Source organism: Balaenoptera ricei, chromosome 14, assembly GCF_028023285.1.
Source record: "Balaenoptera ricei isolate mBalRic1 chromosome 14, mBalRic1.hap2, whole genome shotgun sequence".
Taxonomy (NCBI): Eukaryota; Metazoa; Chordata; class Mammalia; order Artiodactyla; family Balaenopteridae; genus Balaenoptera; species Balaenoptera ricei.
Genome location: NC_082652.1, coordinates 76444110 through 76470932, shown reverse-complemented (window position 1 = coordinate 76470932; position 26823 = coordinate 76444110). Strand labels below are relative to the sequence as shown.

Sequence of the window (26823 nt, the reverse complement as noted above, 5' to 3'; positions counted from 1 at the left end):
AAGCATTTACTCTGTCTTCAAGTGTGTCTGCTTAACTGCTCACTCTGAAGCTGGAGCACAAGATCAATTAGGCTGGGAGGGCACAGGGACAGTGTGAAGTAACCGAGGGCAATCCTCTCCCTCTAGTGTGATGAAGGGAAGGGGCCCTTGGCCTTGGACGGAACATGAGAAGGGAATACAGCCAGGTCTCTTGAGCCTTATCATGTACTTTACCATTCTACCTCACTGTTTCTGTTCCAATAAAAGGGAAAGCTGGGCTTCCCTGGTGGCGCAGTGGTTGAGAATCTGCCTGCCAATGCAGGGGACACGGGTTCGAACCCTGGTCTGGGAGGATCCCACATACCGCGGAGCAACTGGGCCCGTGAGCCACAACTACTGAGCCTGCGCGTCTGGAGCCTGTGCTCCGCAACAAGAGAGACCGCGACAGTGAGAAGCCTGCGCACCGCGATGAAGAGTGGCCCCCGCTTGCCGCAACTAGAGAAAGCCCTCGCACAGAAACGAAGACCCAACACAGCCAAAAATAAATAAAATAAATTAAAAAAAAACAAAAACAAAAAAACACAACCTGCTTTGAATCTTGACTGCTATTCTTATTACTGTTAAAAAAAAAAAAGGGAAAGCTGATTCTTTTAAAGTCATGTTACTATTAGTCTACTTTGTTTTAACATATTTCCCATTAAGAGCTCTGTTCTTACACCAAAAGTCTCTTTCAAATTCAGAAACTCAAAACTGAATTTTAAAGATGACTATTAATCAACCCACTACTACCATTTACTGAGCACTGAGACTGTCATAATCATGAAGCTAAATATCTTATATATGTTAGTTCAATTAATCTTTAAGAGGGCCTAAAATTATGCCCATTTTTTTTACAGGAGAGGAAAGAGGGCTAGTAACTTGTTCAAAGTCTCAAAGATAGCAGGTGGAAGGGCAGGTCCGCAAATCCAGATCTGTTCGGAAGCCTCTACCATCAACCTACTTTCCTGTTTATCACATCTTACAACACTCCAAGGGCCATGTTACCAAATTCCCTTGGGGAGGCAATGTTGGTTGCCTTCGTCAGGCCAACCCCCTGTGTTCTGGAAAGGTGACAGCCTTCTATCTCAGGAGTAAACTTCAATTAGTCAGTCATGATAATTCCATTCTCTTTTCTAGCAACAGGTTTAAAAATGAGTATGCGGTACAATTTTGGTGGACCGAGACATAAGAACAGGCTTTCTCAGATGGTCTATTTGCTTTAAAAACTTCTTTCTGCCTCCGGATGGTATCCTCTGCATAGGTTGCTGGCTCTGTGGCAGCATCCTGTATCCTGAGGTCGTCCAGCCTAAGAGACCAATGCACTGAATACAGCGAGAAAGGGAGGCAGAAACTGGGGTCCTTCACGATACCATTGAGCTGCTCACTTCAACAGCCGCCTCTGGATGTTCTGTTATATGAAATAATAAATTCTTTAATTGAAAGCCTGTTTTGTGGCTTCTAGTACTTTGTAAATAAAATATCCTAAGTATTACATCTTTCCAACAACTCCATAGTTCTTTTATTTTTAAAACTCCCCTCTCTATGCCTAAACTACATCTTTCCTTTTACATGACCATCTTCCCTACCAGTTCATACCTAGCCCATCCTTTTCTTTTCTTATTTTTTCTCCAGAAAGTGTTGCTTTTACTGTTTCATTATGGTATCAATTTATATCTTAATTTAGTATATGGATATAAAATGCTGCATTGTAAGGCTTATCATAATCTACTTGCTGTATGTTATGCTTCCTGCTCCTTTTCTTCACTCGGCCACTCACCTCGCCATTCAAGCCTGGATCAACTGTTGCCTGGATCGTTACCCAGACCTCAAAGGGCAAACCTTCTACTCACCTTCTGGACTCCTGTTCTTCCCAAATGGAATATGTGAGCCTGTTTCTCCCCTGCTCGAAACTCTTCAAATTGGTTTCTCTGCATACACTACTATGCATTCAGTGTAGTAGTGATTTGTATACTCTAAAAACTTGTAAAACCAGTCACTAGCATTTAAAACTCGGGATGTTTTTAAATAAAAACCCAGATTTTCAGCTTATCTTGAAAAATCAGATCAGGCTCACAATTCCACATGGCACCAACTGAGAGGACCTGAGACACGGCTGATCTCTTCACGTGGAAGCACCTGCTCTCCAGTCTGACACGGTCCCCACCCCTCCCAATTCTGTCCCTAACACTCAAGTACAGTACCAGTTGGCATTTTACTAAAGGCTTACACTGTTGTTTTACTGAGAGTAGTGTTATAAAGAAAGACAAATATTCCTTGGATGGTGCTATCAAAATGGGTAAAGAAAAGATTAACCAAGAAAGCTGACCTTTATTTTATTAATTTATGCTACCTGCTTGGTCTCTGTGGGCATTTGAGTTTGTTACTCCTGACCTACAAGACTCCACTCCATGAGGCCATCTATCCAGGCAAGGCTTACCGTGATCTCCCCCCTCCTAACCACTAGGCTTTCTCTCTCTCCTCCTCTGTCACACTGCTATACTCCTTTGCAACCTTGGTTCCCAGCATAGCAAACACTTCACAGTCCCCGGAATGCGCTCTAAGCTAAATAATGTCCCTGTGCTTCTGTTTATCCTCTTTATCCTCTCTCTGAAAAGGTTTCTTCCTCCTTGTGTGCCTACGGAACACCTACTCAAGACTCAGCTCACAAATGGACTTATTTACAAAACAGAGATAGTCACAGACATAGAAAACAAACTTATGGTTAGCAGAGGAGATAGTGTGTGTGTGTGGCGGGGATAAATTAGGAGTTTGGGATTGACATATACACACTACTATATATAAAATAGGTAAACAAGGATCTACGGTAGAGCACAGGGAACTCTACTCAACATCTTGTAATAATGGAATATAATGGAAAAGAATCTGAAAAAGAATGTATATACACACACACACACACACACAAATATGTATAACTGAATCGCTTTGCTGTGCACTTGAAACTAACACAACATTGTAAATTAACTATACTTAAATAGAAAAAAGAAAATTATTCTCCCCCCACGCCACACACAAAGCCTCAGCTCAAATATGACCTTCTTTGTGGATCTTTTCCTGTCCTTGTCTCCTACCTCCCCAGGATTCAGCCTTTCTTTCGTTGTGGCATGCCACATCATTCTACTGTAGCACTGAAACACTTGATTGCACTTATTTGTTTCATCTTTGTCATCCCTGCTCTTTTGTAAATACCTTGCCCACACGAGTACTCATTCCCTTCTGCATTTCATAGTGCCATGGAAATACTTCCAGGCACCACGCATTGAAGGTATTAGGAGCTCTCTAACTGACTTCTAGTTTTGCCGACTCTTGGGTTTAAGCGATACACGGTACTCCCTCTGTGAGACATCCTGACTGACGCCCACCACGTGAGGAATGCCAGCTGTTAACAGGCCCACTTGCTACTGCTCTCACCAGGTGAGCTCTGGGACCCAGAGTCAACGAAAGCTATGCTAATTCTGCTTGTCAGTGTAAACAGGTAGTTGAATTAAACACCAAATAAAATTATAAGAAGGGGGAGACTGCTTTAGAAAGACATAGACATACACACACTCATGAAATTAGGTGAAAGTGAGACAACCGTAAAAGAATGGGAAAAGCATAAACAGCTAGGGTTATACTCTGAGACTGCTTTCTGAGTATCTTTAATTTCTCAATCTACTTAAAGAAACCAAAGCTGGTGTGATTTAGGAAGAAAAATGTTCTAGAACTATAATCAGTGGACCAATTATAGAAAGAAAAGGCCTTGGTCTCATGTTAAAAGAGATGGAAAATAAAATTATCTTTATGGAACTTAAAATGACGTGTTTAAGATACATATCATTTTATATGATTCCACACTTAAGCAAGAGCTTTGACTACCTGAGCAACTTCTGAGGCTGACCTGTGCCAGATACGAGGGCTTTTGTGTTACCTGTGTATCCTCCCCGACTAGACGTAAGCTCCATCACGAGCTCTGTTTGAGATAGGAGCTATCAAATTTTGACAAGCTCCTTTTAATCATTATCAACATTTCTTTAGAACCTATCATGAACTACAGACTCATGTCCCTATTATATCTGTTTTAGAGTACTTATGATTCATATTTATTCAATGACTATTATATGCCAGACTTTAAGTACTTTATATATCAAGAGTGGATATAAAGAATACAAGGCACCAAATCCAGAATGAATTCAATGTACTGTGATTCTCCTACCTAGTATTTTTTAATTTTCTGGACTAAATATATGTAGAATCTATCTATCTATCTGTCTGTCTGTCTGTCTGTCTATCTATCTATCTATCTATCAATAGACACTTGTATTTTCATTTTTTATGTGTTGATAGGAAAAAGAATGGCTAGGAAGGAAATTGAATGGCGTTGAGAAGTGTAGATAAAATGTGAATTTTGAGAACCAAAATTCATTTCAGTCTACTTAATGCTTTTGCAAGGATGTTGAAATGCTTGTAATAACTGCTGGGTTTGGAAACAGTTGAACTCTCTACCTCATGTATTTCCAATTATAGATATTACCAAGAATTAATTTTTTTTCTTGGTGTAAAAATCTTAAATACTGCCATTCAAAGTATAACAGGGATATAAGAAATACTCAGTGAGTGATGGGGCAGACAGACAACAGAAAAATATACCTCTACTCAGTCCATTAAAATAATTCTTTAAAAATTGTTAAACTTTCAGGATAAATGATGATCTAATTTCAAGCATTGTCCCAGATATCTGTTTCTCTTCTGAGAGGTTCTTCTCTAAATAGCATTTTACTTTTAAAATGGGAAGCTTGTTAGGTAATTCTTCAACACAGCGTCAGGAAACCATTGTCTTCTCCAACCATTCATCTTATTATCACCCCTGATGCCATATTTCTGGTTGTTGCTCCCGAATGTCATAGGAAGCACCTGCCATAAAACCAGTTGCTGAAAAGAACAGGAAGAAAATGCCTAAAATGTTGGCCTAAGTACTGCAGTCAATTCTCACTGCAATTTTTGCAATCATCACATAAGTACCCTTGATGTATAAGCGTTATGGACTTCTGCTCAGTGAAAACTGTGCCTGAAGCTTCAAAACTCTGCCTTAAAGAGACATCAATCTTACTGTCCACCAGATCCCTAAGGCCCATTGCTCCTCTTAAGTAGAAGTAAAATCTTTGTTATTTTTAGAGAGAAGACATTTTTCTCCAAACTTCTATTCATATAGGTGTGTTTGCTGACACTGCTGTTGAACCTGAATGTTAGCTTTCTTTCCATACGTCGCAGCCTTAGAGTGCTTGCCAGAATTAAATGTGTTAGAGAAAATTAACATGGTTTATTTTCATCAGAATGATTTGAATCCCACGCTGAAAACATTTTCATATCTTGCCAAGCCCATTTTTCCTAAAAATATTATTTATGGAAAATGCCAGCATTCAGTTCTTTCTTTACATTTTGCTAACACCATGTAAACTTTATTTACAAAATCTATGTTACTGAGTTAGCATTCAATAAGTCACAGAGGGAATTCCCTGGTGGTGCAGTGGTTAGGACTCTGCACGTCCACTGCAGGGGGCACGGGTTCCATCCCTGGTGGGGGAACTAAGATCCCACAAGCTGCGTGGCCCCCCCAAAAAAAATGTCACAGAGAAGAGGTGTCTCTACTTACCTATTGGAATGACTGCTTTTCACCTAAGATTTGTACATTTCTCAGGGTAATGTCAATTTGAAGATTGCTGTAACGTGAATCACTCACATATAATGGGGAAAACACCTCTCAGGTTCAGGTTTTGATAAGCATGCTTCCACTACGTCGCTTCTTCTTCTGGGCTTTGCAGGTGTTGCGTCTTCTGCCTGGAACCATGGCCCTGCCCTTGCCCTTCCTGCTTAACTCCTATAGTGAATGGGTCAGTTCTGACGTCCTCTCCTTTAGAAAGCCCTTTCAGACCATCCTCCCTAGACTCCTAAACAAACCCGTGCTCGTGTTCCTCCTGTGTTCTCCCATCGCACTCTAGACAGCCCTGCTGGAAAGGACAATCACAGTATTGCAACTCCGGGTTTATGTCTGTCTTCCAGATCAGAGTATAAATTCCTTGAGGGATTTTATAAGAAACAGTTCATATTTATTTATTTTTACCCCTTGCACATAATACGGTGTCTGATACAGAGAAGAGTTATCATAAAATTATTTTTATTTTCCTTTTTTATAAATAAGATAAGTGATAACTCAGGAATAAATGAATAAACAGTCCATGGTCCAAGATGAAAAATACAGAAGGCAAAACAGACCAACTGTGGAGTTTCATTTTTTTTTTATGAGAATAATTGCAGTTCAAGAGTCATTCTGCTATTCATAGGAATATTAGGGAAAGTATGAAAAAATGAATGCGCATGAACCGTGGGAAAGTAGTTTCAAAGAATTCTGATAATCAAATGCACAAATCTTTGGGCCTAGCACTGTGAATCCAGGAATTTACCCTAAGAAAATCAGATAGGCATAGAAAGTTATATAAATAAGGCTATTCAATGTAGCACTGTTTATAATGGTGAGAAACTGGGGGGGAGGGGACTTAAATGTTAATCGATGGAGGATTGGCTAATGAATTCTACACCTGTGTACTAGAATATTATGTAGTCATTCGAACAGATTAAAATAGCCCTTCAAACTTAGTATGTCCAGAACCTAAGTCCTGACCTTCATCCCACACCTCGCCTGCTTTTCTCTCAGTCGTTAATGGCACCATAATCCATTTAGGTGCTCAAGACTCTAATCTATGAGTCACCCTTGAACTCTTCCTTTCTCTCACCACTGCCTTTCCCTGAACTTTCCATACCCTGCACCCTACATTTGAACCATCATCAAGACGTGTCGGCTCTACTTACAAAACATATCCTTTATGTGTCACATTTCTCCACCACTACTGTAACAACCCTAGTCCCAGCTCAGCAGCTATTAATCTTTTAAAATAAAAACAGATCAAACCAGTTCCTGTTTTTAGGATCTATCCTACAGAGAGAAAAGCACCAGTATATAAAGATGCTCACTGCAGCTTTGTATGTATGAACACAGAGCTGGACTTAATGTGAATAGTTCATCAACAGAATAATAGTTTTATAAAGTATTTTATATTTTGTAAAGAACATGTTAGATCAATGGTGTTTGACCTGGAAGTTTAGCTATGATGTACTATTAAGATTTTTTTTTAGGCTGCAGAGTACTATGTCTCTTGTGATTCCAAAGTTGTGAAATAAAGAACAAAAGCCTTTCAAAAGCAAAGCAAGCAAAAAAAAAATTGTTAAAAACATCATATATTTCCAATCATGATGCTATGAAACTAGAAATCAACTATGAAACTGCAAAAAAAAAAAATCATATAACATCATATAATTTCCTCACTTGAAATTCTCTAATGGCAACCCATCACACTGAAATAAAATCTGAGATCCCCACCCTAGCCTTCATGATCAGATCCTGCCTTCTTACCACACTCCCTCTCAAATCTATCTTCCACTTGCTCACAAATTGAATGCCCTTTGCGGTTGCCTGTTTTCTGTTCCGCAAACTTTCCAATGTTATCCCCCCCTTAGTCGTTGTACTAACTGCTCCTTGTCCTTATAACGCTCTTCTTCTAGATGGTCACATAGTCTCGGGTGAAGTGAAACCCCCTCAATGTGCTCACCCCTGAGCGCCTGAAGTAGGTACCCGTCATCCCTTTGTATTATCCTCCCGCTCCCTGATATTTTCTTGTCTCCTCTCACTGAATAGAAGCTCCTTGAGGGCAGGATCCACACCTGCTTTATTTGCAACTAATAGTAGGCACTACTTGCTATCATTGAATGAGTTATATGGACTCACAGGGAGTAATGATACATTGTTAGGTAAAAATAAAACAGGTTGCAGAAAACTATTATATTATTGGGGAGGAGGGAGGGGATAATATTATTTGTATATCAGAGAAATAAGACTCAAAGTATTTACAATAAATAGCTAAACAAGAATTAACTCTAAGGGACAGGTTTCAGTGGACTTTAACTCTCCACTTTAAATATTTTTTTATTGCTTGAGGCTATTTTTTAATAAGCATGAATTACATTTATAATCTGAAGAAGCAATTAATAAATTTCATTCATTTTCCAGAGAAAAAGAGAGGTTGACTTGCTCCTTCACCAGCCGCTATGTATCTTCCTCTTCCCTTGTTCTCATGTAAATGCTAATCATTCAAGCATTATATCTGGACTTCTCATGAGGGGGCATGGAAATTACAGAAATTACTCAATTTCGACTGACCTGGTATCAGTAGGTCATTACTGCCAACGAAAGCAAAATAATTCCTGTAAGAAAATAATTGTTACAGGAAGCTTCAAAGCTTCATGTTGAGAAAGAAAGAGAAAGAGAAAAAAAGAAAGAAGGAAAGAAAGGAAGGAAGAAAGAAAGAAAGGAAGAAAGAAAGAAACAATTGGGAATTGGCCACAGCTTGCCAGATCCAGAGATGAAGCAGAATGAAAAAATTTTCAACCAACTCCAAATAAGGTAACAACAATCCTTAAGATCCTAACTACCGTTTTCCTTTGAGTTATAAAGGCAACCATCTAAGCAGCATAAAAAGGCTTGTAATTTATACAGAGGTAAATTTATAAATAAACTAGACTGAATTTCAACAGAGATAAGTAATGAAAGGATAAAGAATAAATGATATGCAAATAAGAGAGAATGAGAACATTCACAGCTATGCCTGTTGAAAGCAAGAGAAACTACAAAAAAAATTATGCTGCCTAACAAATGAGAAATTGAAAATAATAAAATGGCTGACTCACTGACCTAATCTTTCCTATCTTAAAAAGGACGCTGAAGAAAACAGATGTGGACAATTACACAGTAATAAAATCCTTGAAGAAAACCCAGTGGTGGTTATTTAATATAAGCCTTTAAATATATACAAACAGATGGGCCAAAAACTGGAATATGCTGGCAGTTGAGAATACCATATTTAAAAATCAGCTTCACTTAGAAAGATTCTAATATAGTAGTAACATGAAAAGTAATATTTGTAATGATTTCAAAAAATTACTAAAAAATATATCAGTAGAACAATAGATTAATGCTATAGAAAAATCAGGATACACAAAAGAATAATTACTAAACTTGGATGGTTGAGGACAGAACAGTAAGTATAATCTTAACTTTGCTAATTACTTGGTTTGATATTCTACTCATTCTACTTTTAAGATTTATCAAATTGTTCTGGAATAAAAAGCGGCAAAAAAAAAAAAAAAAAAAAAAAATCCAAAAAAGGAAATTGTAATGGATCTAGCTGGTATGAAGTCATGTATACCTGAGCAGGAGGAAACAGTTCAAGGCTGACTGATTTTGTCTTATTTAACCAATGACTAAATAATAATTATAATGGCTAACATTTTTTAAGCACTTATTATTGGCTGATGTTTGCTTTATATATAAATATATTCTTTTAACCTTTACAACATGATGCTAAGACGGTTTTATAGATGAAAAAACTAAAGCACAGAGAATTTAAGTACAATGCTCTCAGCCTCAAAGCTAATAAGGGCTGAGCAACGATTTGAACCCAAGGCAGTCTGGCTCCAGGATCTGCTCTAAGACTGCCTTCCCTAGTAAATAAAAGGAAATAAAATAACTTGCTAATAGAATTTAATATTAAATTTGGTATATTACAAATACCAGCAAAGAAACTGCATTTATCTGAGTCAGAAATATGGATACAAGAATTTGAGATGGCCACATAACTTACAAGGGGTATAAGGAATTCAGAGGATGGTCAGAAATAAATTTCAATAGAACCATGAATAAAAAAGGAGCCAATATTCACTATTTTAATGTGACTTATTCTCAGCATTTTTGTTTACCAGGAGTGCTTCACCTATGAGTACACAGTAACTTTATATATTCAGTGAGGTCAGACATTTCAATATAATCTAAAACCCAAGGTAATGGGAAAGGGGCATTTCTTGAAATCTTCACTGTGTTTGCAACAAATCATCCAACAGCCCAGGCTGTAGACCTGATTCGTCTCACCCGCTCAGAGGAAATGGGGTCAATTATAATGTATGAATTCTTAGCCAAAGTCAGGAAAAAGAACAGATAAGTGAAGAAATCTGTACTCTGGGCAGTGGAGTGGTAAGAATTAACATTAGGGTACCCCAAGAGATTAAGAAATCTAGCTAAGGACATAATAAAAGGAAAATCAAGTCAGGTGGCGGTGCTGTGGAAGTGAAGGTAGAATTTGAGAGAGAGGGAAACCAGTTCTACTAAACTATAACTAAGGGGGCAGGGCGCCCGTTGCTAGTGGTGTGGCGAGACAACCCTAGTGTGTTGGAGTGTATGATTTCAGTCGCTCTGTCAAGGTGGAAACTAGAAGGTGTGGGGCAGAGGGTGTGTCACAGACCAGAGAAGTACAAAGATAGGTACAGTAAGGGTTATGAAATGCATTTTTTTAAAGGCGCCAGGAAGGTGGATTTACCATGAAGCTAAGCTAATGAATATATATATATATATATATATATATATATATATATATATATATATATATATATATATATATATATATATATATCTTTATAGTTTGTTTTTGTTTCATTTTATGCAGGCCTCTGATTTTTTTTTTTTTTTCTTAAATATTGGGTTGGCCAAGAAGTTCGTTCGGGTTTTGCTGTAACATCTTATGAAAAACCTGAATAAACTTTTTGGCCAACCCAATAGAAGTCTCCGAAACTATACATGCTGTAGACCCCATGCCCTGGAGCCTTAATGAATGAAGTAGATTCTCCTCACAATGTAATAAGCCTAGTTCTCACAGTTACTTTGCAGTTGAGGACGAATGGGAACAAGGGAAGAGGCGGCTGACAGGAAAGCAACAAGCCAGTCGTCCTCATATTCCATAATCGCTTTAAGGTAATTGTGGTTTTTCTGATTTTCTCCCTAGTTTAGTTAGATGCTCGGCAGATGCCTGTATATAACAGCATGACTGGACCAGTCGGTGAGGTCTTGCTGGTTGAAGAGTGAAGGTAAGCCGTGCTGAACAATGATGGGATAAATTAAGGTTTAAAGACCAGTGAAAACGGATCTGAACAGAGCTTAGGGTTGCTTTCAATACCATGGAATTAGCAAAGGAGCAGGGCAGAGGACATTCAGGAGATAAGGGTAAAGTAAGTGGACGAAATAACCTGTAGCCTCCTTCTTTCCACGTGGAGTAAGGAATCTGTAAGGCCAGAGGAGCTCAGCCTGCAGGCTCATTGCTTTTTACAGCATTAGGCTGTGTGATGGGGCACATGTTAGCATTCCAGAATCCACCTCCTGCTCTATCTATAACGGGTTATAGTGAGACCTCAGTTACTACCATTCTATAACAATCAATCTTCACTTCTGTGTTTTCCTTCATTATCTGGCCCATAGCAGGCCTGGTCATGGTCCACTACTGAAATATAGGTATATTTTCATGACTCACAAGAAAGAGGTTCTCTATGCTATTTCTGAAAAGACATTCTATTATCCTTTATACAGAAACAACAAGTTGATGAGGGGTTACTGACATACTAAAATGTAACTATATCCAAATTACAAATATATTTTTGATAGAATTGAGGCATACTTTGTTTTCATTTACCATGTCATATTATATTTCTTACTATATTTTTTACTCCAAAGACTCAGGGTGTTTTGTTTGATCAACATGAATGAATTTTTTTAAAATTAATTAATTAATTAATTTATTTTTGGCTGTGTTGGGTCTTCGTTTCTGTGCGAGGGCTTTCTCTGGTTGCGACAAGCAGGGGCCACTCTTCATCGCGGTGCGCGGGCCTCTCACTATCGCGGCCTCTCTTGTTGCGGAGCACAGGCTCCAGACGCGCAGGCTCAGTAGTTGTGGCTCACGGGCCTAGTTGCTCCGTGGCATGTGGGATCTTCCCAGACCAGGGCTCGAACCCGTGTCCCCTGCATTGGCAGGCAGATTCTCAACCACTGCGCCACCAGGGAAGCCCAACATGAATGAATTTTATTGTGCAACTACTATGTAGCAGGCAGTAGAAAACGTGGGGTTTCAAAAATGAGTTCTTTATGGAATTTACTTAAAATTTTCAATAATAAAATTCTTTTACTAATTTAAGATTTAGATAAGACTTTGGCCACACTTTCTTCCTCTCATATATCACTGCCTTTTTGGTAGCGTTATGTCAAAGTAAGAAAATAAGTGCCCAGATTTACCAAAGTGGATCAGATACCACCAAGTAACACAACCCAAACTTCATAAGAAAAACTAGCTAACATGAACCTAAGAGAATCTTGCACAGAGTCAGCAGTTATTATTACAAAGAACGCGTCCAAAAAGGATTGGAAAATCAGAGACAGATAATATCAAGTCTGCCAAACCAAAGGCAAATATTGTTAGAGGGAAGATTTGCATTGCTGATTTTAACCAAACACACACTTGTAGCTCTAAGGATTCATGGAACCTAATTAACCTGCTTATCAAGAATGCTGCTTTCCCAATGCAATTTAAAGTACTTCATCAGGAGTTACTTTTTTTTTTTTTTTTTTTTGAAATTAAGCAGAATTCAAGTCAGGTATACTCCTAAGTTGCTAGCAGTTGCCAAGTAAAAACACAGTTAGCGGCACAGCAGGATTTTAACTATTGAACTGCCTCAGAGTTTCTGATTTCCATAATCAGTGGAGGTTCAGCCCAACACCACAGGCAAGAGCTGCCTTTAGAGAGGAAATCTACACGTGGCCTACGGCAGTGCTGCCCGACGTTTCCACCAAAGCTCTAACTAAGGGGTGGGAAGTCCTAGCCCTGACGGTCTACAAACATTCTGAGGTCTCAAGGTTTATCTTTAAAATCTCCACAAGTCATGTAATTTCATTGCGATGTAATGTATTTCCAAGTTTATTTTAATTTAACCAACACTTACTGAATACTACTTGCTAAGAATTTTACATAAATTACCTTACTTCTCACAATAATAGGCCCTATTTCTATCACTATTTTGTAGTGAGGAAACTTCACGTCAGAAAAGTGAAGAAATATTCTTAAGCTTATGAAATGGAGATGGGATTTAAGCCACACAAGTTTCTATTTGTTCTTCTCCAGTATATTACACTACACTGTTTTAAATCACTTTTCAGTTAAATGAGTTAACTCTTCCTCCTCTAGTTGCTTAAGTCAGAGATCAACAAACCTTTTCTGTAAAGGGCCACGCAATACATTTGTTAGGCTTTGTGGACCCTATATGGTCTTTGCTGGCTACTACAGCTCAGTTCTGCCACTGTAGTGTCACAGCAGCCATACACGATCCTTAAACGAACGACGTGGCTGTATTCCAGTAAAATTATATTTACTGAAACGGGTGGCAGGCAGATTTGGGCGATAGCTTGTAAACTCTTAATATAAGTAAAATTCCTGTTTCAGACTGAATGCATATTTATCTTGTGGTTTTGTATAATTGCCTGTACTAGTTTGAGAACAGGTCATAAGAAAACTGATTTAAAAAAAAAAAAAAGAAGCCAATGCCAAAAGGTAAGGAAAAGAGATTTGACTTTTCTATCTATCCTTTACCAACTAATTTAATGACGATGACAGGGAACCTATATGTTCCTCCCCCTATTCCCTCAGCCATGGGTCCTCTGCTTCCACGGGGCCCAGGGACATTTCCTCAGCCTCTGGCATCCTGGACAGGCCACAGCGGGTCTTCCCATCACTTGTGACTCTCATCATGTAGGTGGTTGCCCCTTATCTTTCCACCTAATTGCAATCTACCCCTGCAGTCCAGTGAATTTACTAATTATCCCTTCCACATCTTTTATGTCACATCTCTATGTCTTTGCTCATGTTAGGAAAATTGTCCCACTCTCTCTGTTCACTGATTCCAATAGCTAATTCAAAAAATACTTTACTACATTCCTAGTTCAAAATTCCTAGTCCTTTGATTCACCTCTAAAATATCATTTTTTGCACATGCCAACTATACTTGTGTATTCTGTTTCAACTGTCGACTCACGTATTTCAAACACTACAACACTAATACCATAAAAGAATTAAGAGAATCCCTTACGAGCTCATTGTCACTGGATAAAACTGGTAACTGGCAAAAGTAGTTAAGATTGATTTTAGAGATTTAGCTTTGTTTTTATGCTCTGAGTGATGAGAGTAAAGGGTAACCTTCTCTTTCACACAGAACTGGAAGGTAAAGGTTATTCCATCGTTCGACACTAATGACAGTTTGGGGTATCAAAATAAAGAAGCTGAGGTAGAAAAATATCATGGGGAGACTGAAATGTCGAAGCGTAGTAAAATAATGTACAGAAAATAAAATGAAATATGAATGACATTACAAATTCCTGTTAAGAAAGACTGTCATTGATTGGTAAGTGTTTCTTAAATAATTTAGTTAAAAAGAATAAGATATTCAAATTATTCATGTTTCTCGCATGTTACCAAGATCTTCACTGAGACTACGCAGGAGGAAAAAACTGTCAGGAAATGTATGCTCAGGACAGTCTGGTGCTTTCTCATTAGTTCTTCATTGCTGTTCTTCTTTCACTCCTCTTTGGGTTTCATCACCGTGCTCACGCTGTCTCACTCTTCTCTCTGTTGGTGGCAATAGTGTCCTCTCTATGATTTCCTCACTTCAATTTTAAAGAAAGTTGAAAAGGTCCCCTTATTCAATTTTTTTTTTGTCTTTACCTTGTTGCTGTTTGTGGCTTATTTCTCTCAAGTTGGCTAATAATAATATACAGTTGATCCTTGAACGACACTGGCTTGAACTGCGAGGGTCCACTCATACTCAGATTTCAATAGTAAATACTATAGCTCTACACCATCCAGGGTTGGTTGAATCCCCAGATGCAGAACCAGGGATACGGAGGAACCAGGGATAAGGAGGGTCAACTATAAGTTACATGTGGGTCTGCACCTCTAACCCTGGCAGTGTTCAGGGTCAACTGCATTCCAATTTTTAAAAATTGATTTACCAAAAGAGATTCTGAAATGCTGTTTGAAGAATCTGTCTCTCTTAGGAGAGAATGTTATAGACAACATGTAACTTCATTTCCAAGCAAGCATTCAGAGTGGTTTCATTGCTCAAAGTGAGAGTTCAGAGTAAAGAAATACAGTCACCAATGAGGAGTTAATGTCTTTTAAAGAAAAAAAATCACGCAAAGTATATTAAATAGTTGCATCAGTGTGGCAAATGATGCATATTCCACGCACTTCCAGGAAATTCACAATGTACACTCACACATTAGAGCCTCTGAGAAGGCCTGCATAAAGAAACGTGTTAAATTCGAACGGTACCCCAAAACTTGTCTGACCCCTGAAACTTTTACCCCCAATACCTGTTACCATCTCTTAGAACTATTTCATGGAAAGCCACCAGAGAAACTTTTGGAGAACTAATTAATAGTTTATTAAATTTAAGAGGCAATTTAAAATTTAGCTACATCCTGATGTATTTCTTCATATTCCTTCTGGAAATTCCTAATACAGTTGAATATATCAATCTAATACTACGGTTGAATACAATTCCTAATTCCTGATTGAATATATCAGCATTGATAGATGCTACAGTGAAAAATAAGAAGTTATGACTTGGAACCATTTATCAATGACCACAATAAATTCACAATGATCAGGGTGAAGCCTAGCCCTGCTTTTGCCATTAACTAACAGTGTGACTCTGGGATAGAGATTTAAAGTCTGGGAGCTTCGATTCACTTATATGTAAAGTGTGGCTAGACTTGCTCCATCTACCCAACTGGTACATTTGGAGAATGAAGTGCTCAAGATCAAGACCGAGAAGAATTTCTCATAAACAATGAAATTTTATAAAAGCAGAGAAAGTTATAAAAGTATAAAAAAGGAATATATTGCAAATAGAGCCTCAGTTTCCTTACAGATCCACACTAAATGCCATTATGATTTCTGCCTTTCTTGAACTCTGAGTAGAACACTGTCTTATAATCGCTAAAGATCTCATTTTACATAGTCAGAAAACCAATTTTTGTTTAGCCACTAATCATAATAATGTATCACAATTTTTTTTTCAGAAAACACGTGGTAAAAATAAGAAATTCAGAAAACTTTGTTTAAAAGAAGAAAAGATTTATTGCAAAGTGGTTTGTGAGTAGTACGTACCACCTTACTCAAGGCTCTATTACGAACCCTGTGGCAACTCTTCATTCCCAGTGAATAAAGACAGTAGGGGTCTATATTCTCTGAGTCCTTCATTAAACTATTGATCCCTTTAGCATTATCCATAATGTTCCAGCAGCTCAGCACATCAACTGGTGAAGTGCTGGTCTCTCACTCCTTTCAATAACTTGCGCACTTTATGGAGAGGAAGTCACAATGATTTATTTACCTGACACTTTCCAGTCCGGATGTCGTACAGGGCCACTGAACCATGGCGAGCTCCAACTGCTATTCTGTGATTCCGCTCATAATAGCTGACCATGTAGAACCTGGATTGAACATTTTAACAACAAAAAAACCGAAAAAACAGGTGAGATGACCTGCACATCAAAGTGGACAGCAGCACATTTCAAAGATTAAAGCCAGCTCTGATATATATTTTTAAATAACTATATGTATATCTGTAATTAATATATTGAGATTTTTCAAAAATGTTTCATTGTAGTAATTCTTAAAATCAACTGAAAGAAAAATGATGCAGAATACCGCTTAGGCCTGTTAATGATTATTTTCAATAGAAAACAACTTCTTAATTACAAACACCCTTGAATTTTGAAACAAGAGATAAGGGTCACATACAAAAAAGATTAAATATGAAAGCTCAGTTTTGCTACAGTGACTATTCTGCAAATATTTCTATTTGAACAGAAATAGAAAAGATGAAAAGGCTTACATATTCAATCTAATTATGTTCTCATGGTTTATTACAGTGTTAAGGAATGCAAAATACTTTCCAGCAGAACAATCATAAAAAAGCTACATAAATATTAAGCTTAAACGTTCATATCCATAATTTAGAATGAAATTAGAAAGTTATCCACCAAAAAGTTATCTGGCAAATTCTCTAGAGTTTCTACATTTATCAGTTTATCTAAATGATAACTGTGACTATTGGTAGTATAAATAAGCATATTTGGTGATTTGGCATTGCATGAAAATAGGATTTAGGGAGGAGGCCTTGAAGGTCATAAAAGGTTGATTTATTTTTATTTGTTTACTTTTCTAGATTAATTTTCATGACGATCAAGTATTCGAATTCCTGATCTATGCTTTGTTATGATTTAATGGCCATATGGCTAGAGCCTGGGAAGGTAAGAATAAAAATTATTAAAAGTGTAAATAAGGTATGATTTTATGTCCCCAAAGAGTTTTGAATATGCCTTCCCATTATCTAGTCCTATAGTCTCAGTGAGCGTTACCCAGATAAATAAGTGGCCTACCCTCAATATTTCTGAGGATATTACATCAATTCTACTACACATTCCTTGCCTTTTTTCTCTTTGATTCCCTGCTACTAATCTAAATTTTCTGCTATTATTTTTTTAAAAGACAGGATGGGGAGGCAAAACAAATGACAGAAAAGAAATATCATTTCTCTAATGCTTTCTTGAGATTGATATAGAGTAAAAAAACTAGTAGGGCATAGGACTCCATTTCTGAAATTCTGGTAAGAGAGGCAGAGAGAGAGAGGGCGAGAGGGAGAGAAGGTATTTGTGAGCATTTCGAAACCAGGGACAGTCTGACAAAGCCATTTTGGCATTAACAGACATTATGACATTCATACATATTTTATAAATCTGGAAAACAAGCTATTAAGTGTTTAAACTTTTTGTTTGATACTTATTACCAAGTAATGGATTCAACAATACTTCTGTTCTATCCCTAAGCCTCACCCAATGAGGCAACTTTTTTCCTCTTCAGTGGAAGATGAATGCTTCATTTCTAGTTGCATGAAAGGTACTACTTTAGGATGTCCCACTGGTTTTTGCTGTGCTCAGGTATGGGACGTTCTGTTTGCACACAGGTTTGAGGGAAGGAAGGGGAGTGGAGGCTCCTGACACATATGAAGCTTCCCCACTATTAAGTCGTTAGTAAAAAGTTTCTTAAAAGCTTCTCTTGTCTAAAGCATCCTATTACTGCCCTCGGTAGAGAAGGCAGGAATCAGCAATCAGCATTCAAAATTTAATGTTTCCATACTCAAAAATAAAAGAGGTTTAGAAGAGTTTAAAAATGTTCACTATTTTGTTATTCAATAATGACAGTGGTCTAAGTATTGGGCATCACTATATATCTATATGTATGCCTATGTCTACATCTACATCTAAACACACATAAGCCCACACAATTTAAATCCTATTAGAGTAACATGGAATATAATAGCTAACAAATGTTTTAACAAATATCTATACTGCGCAGGTTAATAGCCACAGGAAAATAACATTTCCAGAGGTATTTTGTTGTCCACTATTAAACTTTGCACAGACATAACAGTTGTATTGCCCAAATCCTTCTGCAAAACATGAATATAATTACCCCTCAAAATAATCCTCTTCAAAACAAACCATTGGTAAAATACATTTATGTTGACAAAATTTTACTTAGTTAAACTCGAATCTAAAAGTTTTGTTACACTGACCATTTTCTATGCTCTGGATATCAACCTTCTATATCATCTACAGACACCATTATTTATGGGAGAAAAAAAGATCAAATCTATTCTTGGTGTCAAATCTTTAGTCTGCCTGAAAGGACCATATATTACAGGTCTGCATTTTTCATTCTTTGCAATTTACTACTAGACTAATACTCCTAAAATATCTTAAAGAATTCTGGACAGTGAAGGTCTCATGGCATGTTTTTAATCTTTGGATTTCTTGTGAAGCTGTTTATTTCTTTAACAGTCTCTCTTTTAACAGAGGAAATCCAAGGTATGTATGCAGTCGCTTCCCAAGTGTCCACTCTGGGGACTGGTTGCAGTGAGCCTAACGCTTCTGAGGGTTTCCAGAGCCCACCATGCGCCCAGACTACTCTTCTCCTGAAACCAGTTCTCCACTGGGGCGCTGTCAAGATTTAAGGATGGTGAGATACACATTACTTGACCCTACCCCAAAAAGTATATCAATGGATTGCAGAGCAGGATCCATCCTAGTTTTTAAGACTATTCTAGTCTTGACCTGATCCCACATGGGAGTCTTGAATTCCTCCAAAATTTGGGGGGAGGACTCTCAGAGTAAGGGTTCATCTGTGCTGAGCCTTCTGGAAATGGTATCTCAGTCTCTAGTTCACTGCATCGATAACATGCACTTGGGCAGTATTTCTTGGGCAACAACCTGCCACGAATCTTTCTGTTATACTCAAGTTACAACAATGGTTCTCCTCTATTCGGCCCACAACAAGGAAACTGTTAAGTCAGAGGAAACATTACCACTCAGGTATATGAAAGACGCATAAAGTGGAATTGAATAACGTTGCAAAATGTATTTCTTGCTGGGGCTGCGGTGGCCATCGTCCAAAAATTTTAAAGTCACTGATTTCCTTGCTTTCATTACTGTCCACGTGCAGCCAGAGTGACCCTTTTCAGCCATAGATCAAATCAACTCTCCTGTGTGTTCACAACCGTCCTTCAAGACCCTACGTGATCTGGCCCTAACACCTCTCGGACTTCCTCTTCCCTTTGCTTGCTCTGCTCTGGTCATACTGATCTCCTTATGCTTTCGTGAATATTCCAAGAGTGTACCCACTTCGGAGCTTAACGTTTGCTATTCCCTCTGCTTGAAAATCTCATCTGCCCGGTATCTCCAGGGCTTGTGCCCTTGCTTCATTTAGGTCTCTGTCCCAAGTTTATCTTGATAAGGAAGGCCTTTATGGGCCGTCCTATTTAATACAGCAGCCTTTCCTCCACTACTCTTGAGTCCAATATCCTATTTTTTCTTTATTGTACTTATCATCTCTTTGATATTAAACAATAATTTTTGTTTATTGCTTGTTTCCCTCCATCAGAGACTTTATTTTTTGTTGAATGTATGAACACATAAACAGGGTCCAATCAAGCAGCATACAGCAGTACAAAGTTTAATGCTGTAAGAAGTCCAAGTCACTATGCTTATCCTTCAGTGACTACTTTATAAACTAGGCTAAACATATCAATTTTTAAGACCACTGAATATTTCATAAGGTCTAAAATAATAATTGGTATAAACAGCAAAGGAAATAAAAACTGTCTAAAAAAGTTAGGCAGAAATCAAGAAACAGAAAGCAGCCCCATGACCCTTCTAAAAAATGTATTTTCAATTGAGACAAACAATTGCAGATTTACAAAAAGATATCTGTAAAGGTCCTTGAAGTCTGAGTACATTAGCATGAGACTGACAGTTGCATAATGGAAATTATTTAATTATGTCTTAGGGAACTAGAAAAGATTATTTGGTCTGAAACTCAAGAAGGCAAATATAGTCTAAATAATGATACATACAATAAAGTATGTATTTTTGGTATAAATGTTCTGGGAATAAAATTATTCTAAGAATTTGCCAGGTATTTATACAGGCACACATAAATTTCACTGAACATGGTATCACACAAAACATAATTAAAAGAAATAATCACTTATCGATCATTACTAAATACTAGAATAGGTTATTATATTTCTCCAAAGCATATTTGTGACATCAACTCCTCAGAAGTAACACACAACAGGGTGCCCACCCATAACGGGGTGGCTTATGACGTGAAACACAAATGTGTATTGGGTCCACTCCGGGGCAGGATCCTGGAGCAAATCATGTTGCTTAAGAGTTTGCCAAGCACCCAATACCTAAGTCTAAACAACTTTGGTATTCTCTACTTATAGTGTCCCTTGAATTAATGACCTTTTTTATTTTTATTAAAAATGGCCCTCAAATAAGAGAAATTTGTGTGAAACTTAAAAGTCAATTTGGAAGAATATAGGAAGAGGAAACATGCAACTTTCAGCAGAGATATGATTTAGGAGAAAGACAGAAACCTGTAAAATCACTTTCTCAACTATGACTTTGATAAAATGCAATGATTTCAGGATGTTAATACTGTACATAGTGTCCTTGAGCGTTAAAATACAACAAGGAACACTCTTCAACTAATCCAAAATTCATCTCCAGCTAAAATGAACCCATCTAAAATCTAAGGGTGTAAGGAAAAGAATATATGGGCTATAAGTATGATTTATAACTAGTTACAAGTCACCAACTACTACTGAGGACAAACTGTGTATCAGGCACTGTCCTGAGAACTGGTATACATATTTCCAGGAGTAGTTGAGGTATTAGGAGCAACTCTTATCTAGTTGCTTTTACAAATTCTTTTTTTTTTTTTTAATTTATTTATTTATTTATTTTTTATTTTTTATTTTTTTTTACAAATTCTTGATGTTGATTTAAAATGGTTCAAAAACTTTGGACTCTTTGTTTAAAAGGTATTAAGGCAATATGCACTTGTAAAAAACCACCACTAATATGTATGTAGTAAAAAGTAAGTCTTTCCTCCCATACTCCCTCCTTCACCAAGGGTTAATTACTGTTAACAATTTGGTGGATCTTCTCAGCTTTTTCTAATGTTTATTACAAAAATAGTATCAGATTACATCTATTATTCTACAACTTCTTTTTCTTCCCTCAATAGTTCATGGAACATCCTCCCACATCAGTATACATGAATCCATGTCATCCTTTCTCACACCTGCATTGTACCCCTGTGCATTTATACTCCGTTATTTAATTCTTCCCTTTCTGACATTTAAGTTATATTATACATAGATCCTTGTATACGTAGGTGAGTATTTTTGTAGGATAGATTCCCCAAAGCAACATTCCGGATTAAAGCATACACACATTTTATTTTATTTATTTATTTTTAAAATTTTATTTATTTTTTATTTATCTATTGGCTGTGGTGGGTTTTCATTGCTGGGTGTGGGCTTCCTCTAGTTGGGGCGAGCAGGGGCTACTCTTTGTTGTGGTGCGCGGGCTTCTTACTACGGTGGCTTGTCTTGTTGTGGAGCCGGGCTTTAGGCGCAGCGGGGGCTTCAGTAGTTGTGGCACACGGGCTCAGTAGTTGTGGCTCACGGGCTCTAGAGTGCCGGCTCAGTAGTTGTAGCGCATGGGCTTAGTTGCTCCGTGGCATGTGGGATCTTCCCGGACCAGGGCTTGAACCCGTGTCCCCTGCATAGGCAGGCGGATTCTTAACCACTGCGCCACCAGGGAAGTCCAAGCATACACACATTTTAAATTTTGATTACCTTCAATTCCCTGTAAAAGAGTGACCCCACTTGATACTATCAAATTTTCTACTTTTTTCGCCACTACAAGGAAAAATTGCTATCACATTTTTGTTTTAATTTGCATGAAATAACTTTTTAGATTGGTTCATTTGATTGCACTCTGCAGGATATGCATGCAGATTTTTTATATTAATGAAAACAAAATTTATTTAAAATCTAATCAACACACTGCATCCCTTTATTCATCGTGCATACTAGATGAGGAAAGGGACTCCTCAATATCCATGATGTGCTCCCAATAACCCATGGACAAGATTTGAGCCCTAAACACAGGCAAAGCTGTTCTGCAGGAAAGAACGGTAGGCCTTCTGTAGTGGAGCAACGTGCAGTTTGACAACGAGAATGTACCAATGACAACACCCTTGTCCCCTGTTGGCCAGGATGGGATGGGAGAGAGCTCTTCTGAGGGCCCCCATGTGAGGAGCCACGGCCTAAAAGGTTCAGGAGTCGGTTCTCAGAGCACTGCTCAACAGCCCTCAGGGATGTCAGAGCTGCAATCAAGGGGGGCGCTTTGTAGAGGAGGAAACACCTTGCAGACATGTTTGTACAGCTCCCCCGACAGAACTCCGGGTCTCCATGTTGCTAATATGTTTGAACGATTCAGAGACACGAAAGTGGCTTTGGTGAAGGCATCAGCTCAAGGGGAGCTGTGTTAGTTTTGGGGGGTGTGAGCAGTGGAGGGTGGGGGAATATTTTCTAGAAGTGCTTCATTCCAGTGACGGGCACTAGTTCAAAAGACAAAATGTAAAGAGACCTCATTCTGGGATGGTGATGGACACTGGCAAATTCCACTTAAGAGTCACAACTTCCCACTCAGCATCTTGCACATTGTAAATCATCAATAGATGTCGCCTGAACAACACCACTAAGTATTTAATTGGTGAACTACTTTCCTTCTGAAAAAACTTGCTATAGGCATGCTGTAGCTGGGGTGTTAGAAGGAGAACTGGAAGCAGAGTTTCTGCAAGGAAAAATACCGTGCCTGTTGAGGGTGTATTGTATGATGGCTGAGAGACACGTCTCTTACCACCTGACTCTTCCACCTACTAATTGTGTGACCTTGAGCAAATTAGGTAACTTACCTATGCCTCGGCTTCCTCATCCATAAAATGGGAACAGTAATAGCACCTGATATAATTGTCATGAGGACTAAGTGAGTTAATACATGTAAAGTTCTTAGAACCATTCCTGGCACATAATAAGTACTTACTATAGTAAGTACACACTTTAGTAGCTACAATAATTATCATCATCATCACCATTTGCATCTCTGAATATATACCACAGAAAGGATATAAAAGGTGTAGTTGTTTTGCTATTTTCCTAGGGCAAGTAAGTGCTAATAACATGCTAATAAATAAGGGAAATGAGTTCCCCCAAATATTTTAAACTTGCCTATTTCTCAAACACTTGTGATTTGCAGATATAACCTGATAATAACAAATTATCTCAGTTTCAGCTTCAAGTTGCTAATACAAATGATATAGACTTTGGTTTGAAACTCTTCTCTGTATCATTTCCAACAGTGTGAAAATTTAATATTCCTTCTGTTATACGGTGAAATGGAATACTTCCGGAAGCTTTAGAGATTTGTTTTTTCATCAAGAACTTTACTATTGAAAGACAGTCGTCTGTTGGGGAGTTTTTAGGAGTAGGGATATGGACTAAAATGGTTTTAGAAGGAGTTCTACTCATGTGAGTATAGGAGTAACATCTATATTTATTATAAAAGGTATCCTATAAAATAGTAACTAATTTAAGAATTTTATTGGAAGTTAGCATAGACGCTGGTTTACATCCCATTATTGTTATCACCATCCAAGATAAGCACAAACCAAAGATTTGGAGGAGTTTTTTTAAAAACATGAGTTCATGCACTGTTCTAAGTAGACAGTGTTCATTTCCTTACTGGATTTTAAGTGCCCATTTAGAATGAACAGAGCTGATTCAGCTTTTCACTTGAAAAGCAGAATCAATCAGTCTGTCTACATAATAACAAAGTTTAAGGAAAGGTAAACTATGTCTGAAAATACAGACTTTTAACTCTTTGTCTGGATTCTTTTCCCCCATTCAGTCCAAAACTTTAAATACTTATTTTACTCTGAATTTTTTGTATCTTATCTATGTTATAGCTTTAATGTTTTCCCAATGATTTTTTAAATTTGAATTATTCTAACATAGTACATCCAATTTTAAAGGAATACACACTGTAAAAAAGAAACAGAGACTACAGAAAAATAAACAGTTAAGAAAGGAAAGTTATCCTTTACGACAAACCCTCTCCACCACCCCAGGTAACCATGAGAAACACTTTGGGGTGTGTCTTTCCAGATTTTTTTCCCTTCTTCATATGTATACCTGCATGTACATGCCTGAATATCAATCCTTACATACAGTTTTCTGCTTCAAAAATGATTTTATTTTACATACTTTTCTGAAACTTTGCTAGTTTCTCGTTAAATTTATCTTATACTGGCATCTTTCCACGTCAGTAGAAATGGATTGCCCTCAATCTTTTTAATGGCTGTATGCTATGCCACTGTGCCAGTATCTTTCAGTGGAAGAACTGTTGGTAAGCAATAATTACATCTAGAGGATGCTGGTGAATAAAAGTGTTTTAACATAAAGTACATTTTCTATGAAAATCATATTAAAAGGCCAATTGAGAGATAATCAGTTAAATACAGGAAAACCATATAAAATACTTTAAATTTCAATGTCTATACTACAAAAACTTAGGTGATTTATCCACTTACAGTAAATTAGAGAAATTTACATCCTGAGTTCTTTAAAGTTAGTTTCCTCCTTACTCCTACTCCTGTCTTTTTAATACCTACTAAGAAGCCCAGGTAGCTGAGACATTAAGTACATTGCTCGGGTCTATGATTGAGAATTTCTTCATTCTTGGCAGTGAAATATGCAATGGAAAAGAATACACACTATAATTTTTGCAAAGTGATCATTGATTCATTGGTCAGAGATTTATAATCACATTTAATATGGTATTTCATTCAGTGACAGCCAATTTTGCATATGGAAATAGCTGAGGGTTTGCAGTCAGAGGATTTCTCTGACTGATAAACAACCACTCATCTTTTTTTTTTCTCTTTTTCTTTTTTATCATTTAAAAAACATTTTTATTGGAGTAGAGTTGATTTACAATGTGGTGTTAGTTTCTGCTGTACAGCAAAGTGAATCAGTTACACGTATACATATATCCCCTCTTTTTTAGATTATTTTCCCATATGGGTCATTACAGCTAAAACATCACCAGTCCTCCTTTTAACTCCTGTGCACACCTGCCAGGTCCCTCCTTTGTGTTCCTCCCATCACAGCACCTGGGAATCTTCTCTGTGTCCTGGATACCCTTCTATCATAGTGTTGTGATGTTTCTCTGATTTACCACTCTGTCTCTGCCAAGCCAACTTTAAGGCCTTTGAGGGCGGGGATAGTCCCTGACTGACCGGATGGAGCTGAGCAGCCCACACTGGCCCAACCTAGCACAGTGCACAGAGGTAGAAATAAGTTTGGCCTTATTCAAGGAATAGAAAAAAGACTGATGTGCCCTGAGCATAGTGAATTGAGATTGGGACTTGAAGAATGCCTGACACATTTAATAGGATATCATCTGTAACGTAAGCCCAATGATACGCAGTTTTGCTGCCAGGTATTATGTATCACGGTACTGTGGGTAACACCAAACATCTAGGATTCTTTAAGGAGGCCCCCTTCTGGGGCCAGCAGCATTGCCATTTGAGGAGAGCCAGGAATCCCCAGAAAAGTGAAGAGTCCTTTAAAGTAAGTAGAATAAATTTCAGGATTTGTATTGAGCCTCAGAAAAACTAATCCCAGATCTTCCTGTCTACCCTACCTTCTCCCCAGGTACTGGATCCTAGGAAAGGTTATGACTTCGGGATACAAAGGATGCAGAAAACAGAAGAGTTTTCAGAAAGAAGTTAAGTTTCATATTTCAGTGCAACCAAAGGTTCCACTAAATCAGAGGTTCTCCACCAAGTGTGGTCTGTGGATGCCTTGGGGGTCTTATGCTCCTATTGGGAAGTGTGTGAGATCAAAACTATTTTTGTAAAACTCCTGAGATGTCATATGATCTTTTCATTGTGTTGAACTGGCACTGATGGTATACAGTGATGGGTAAAACTGCTGGTACTTCCGTATGAATCAAGGCAGTGGCACCAAACTGTACTAGGCGTCATTATATTCTTCACTGCCATGCACTGGTAGTAAATAAAACAACAAAGTGTTTTCACTTAAGAATATCCTTGATGAAGCAGTAAAAATTATTAATTTTATTTAAATTTTGAACCTTGAGTACATGTTGCTTTATTATTCAGTGTGACAGAATGGGAAGTATACATAAAGCACTTCTAATGTCAACTGAAATATCATTGGTGTCTCAGGGGAAAACGCTTGGAAGACTGAGGTGAAAGCTTAACTAGCTGTTTTTTCACTTTCACTGAAAGTATAACCAAAAGAGAAACTATGATGATTTGG

General features: G+C 37.7%; 1 protein-coding gene across 4 annotated transcripts in view; it reads right to left on the bottom strand.

Moving 5' to 3' along the window:
• The window catches only part of WDR7 (WD repeat domain 7), a 357939-nt gene that overhangs the window by 58420 nt on the left and 272696 nt on the right, over positions 1-26823 (bottom strand). For all 4 annotated transcript variants that reach the window (XM_059894160.1, XM_059894163.1, XM_059894162.1 and 1 more), the window contains one exon: positions 16387-16486. In XM_059894160.1, coding sequence (XP_059750143.1) covers positions 16387-16486 — 100 coding nt within the window. The remainder of the gene's footprint in view (positions 1-16386; positions 16487-26823) is intronic.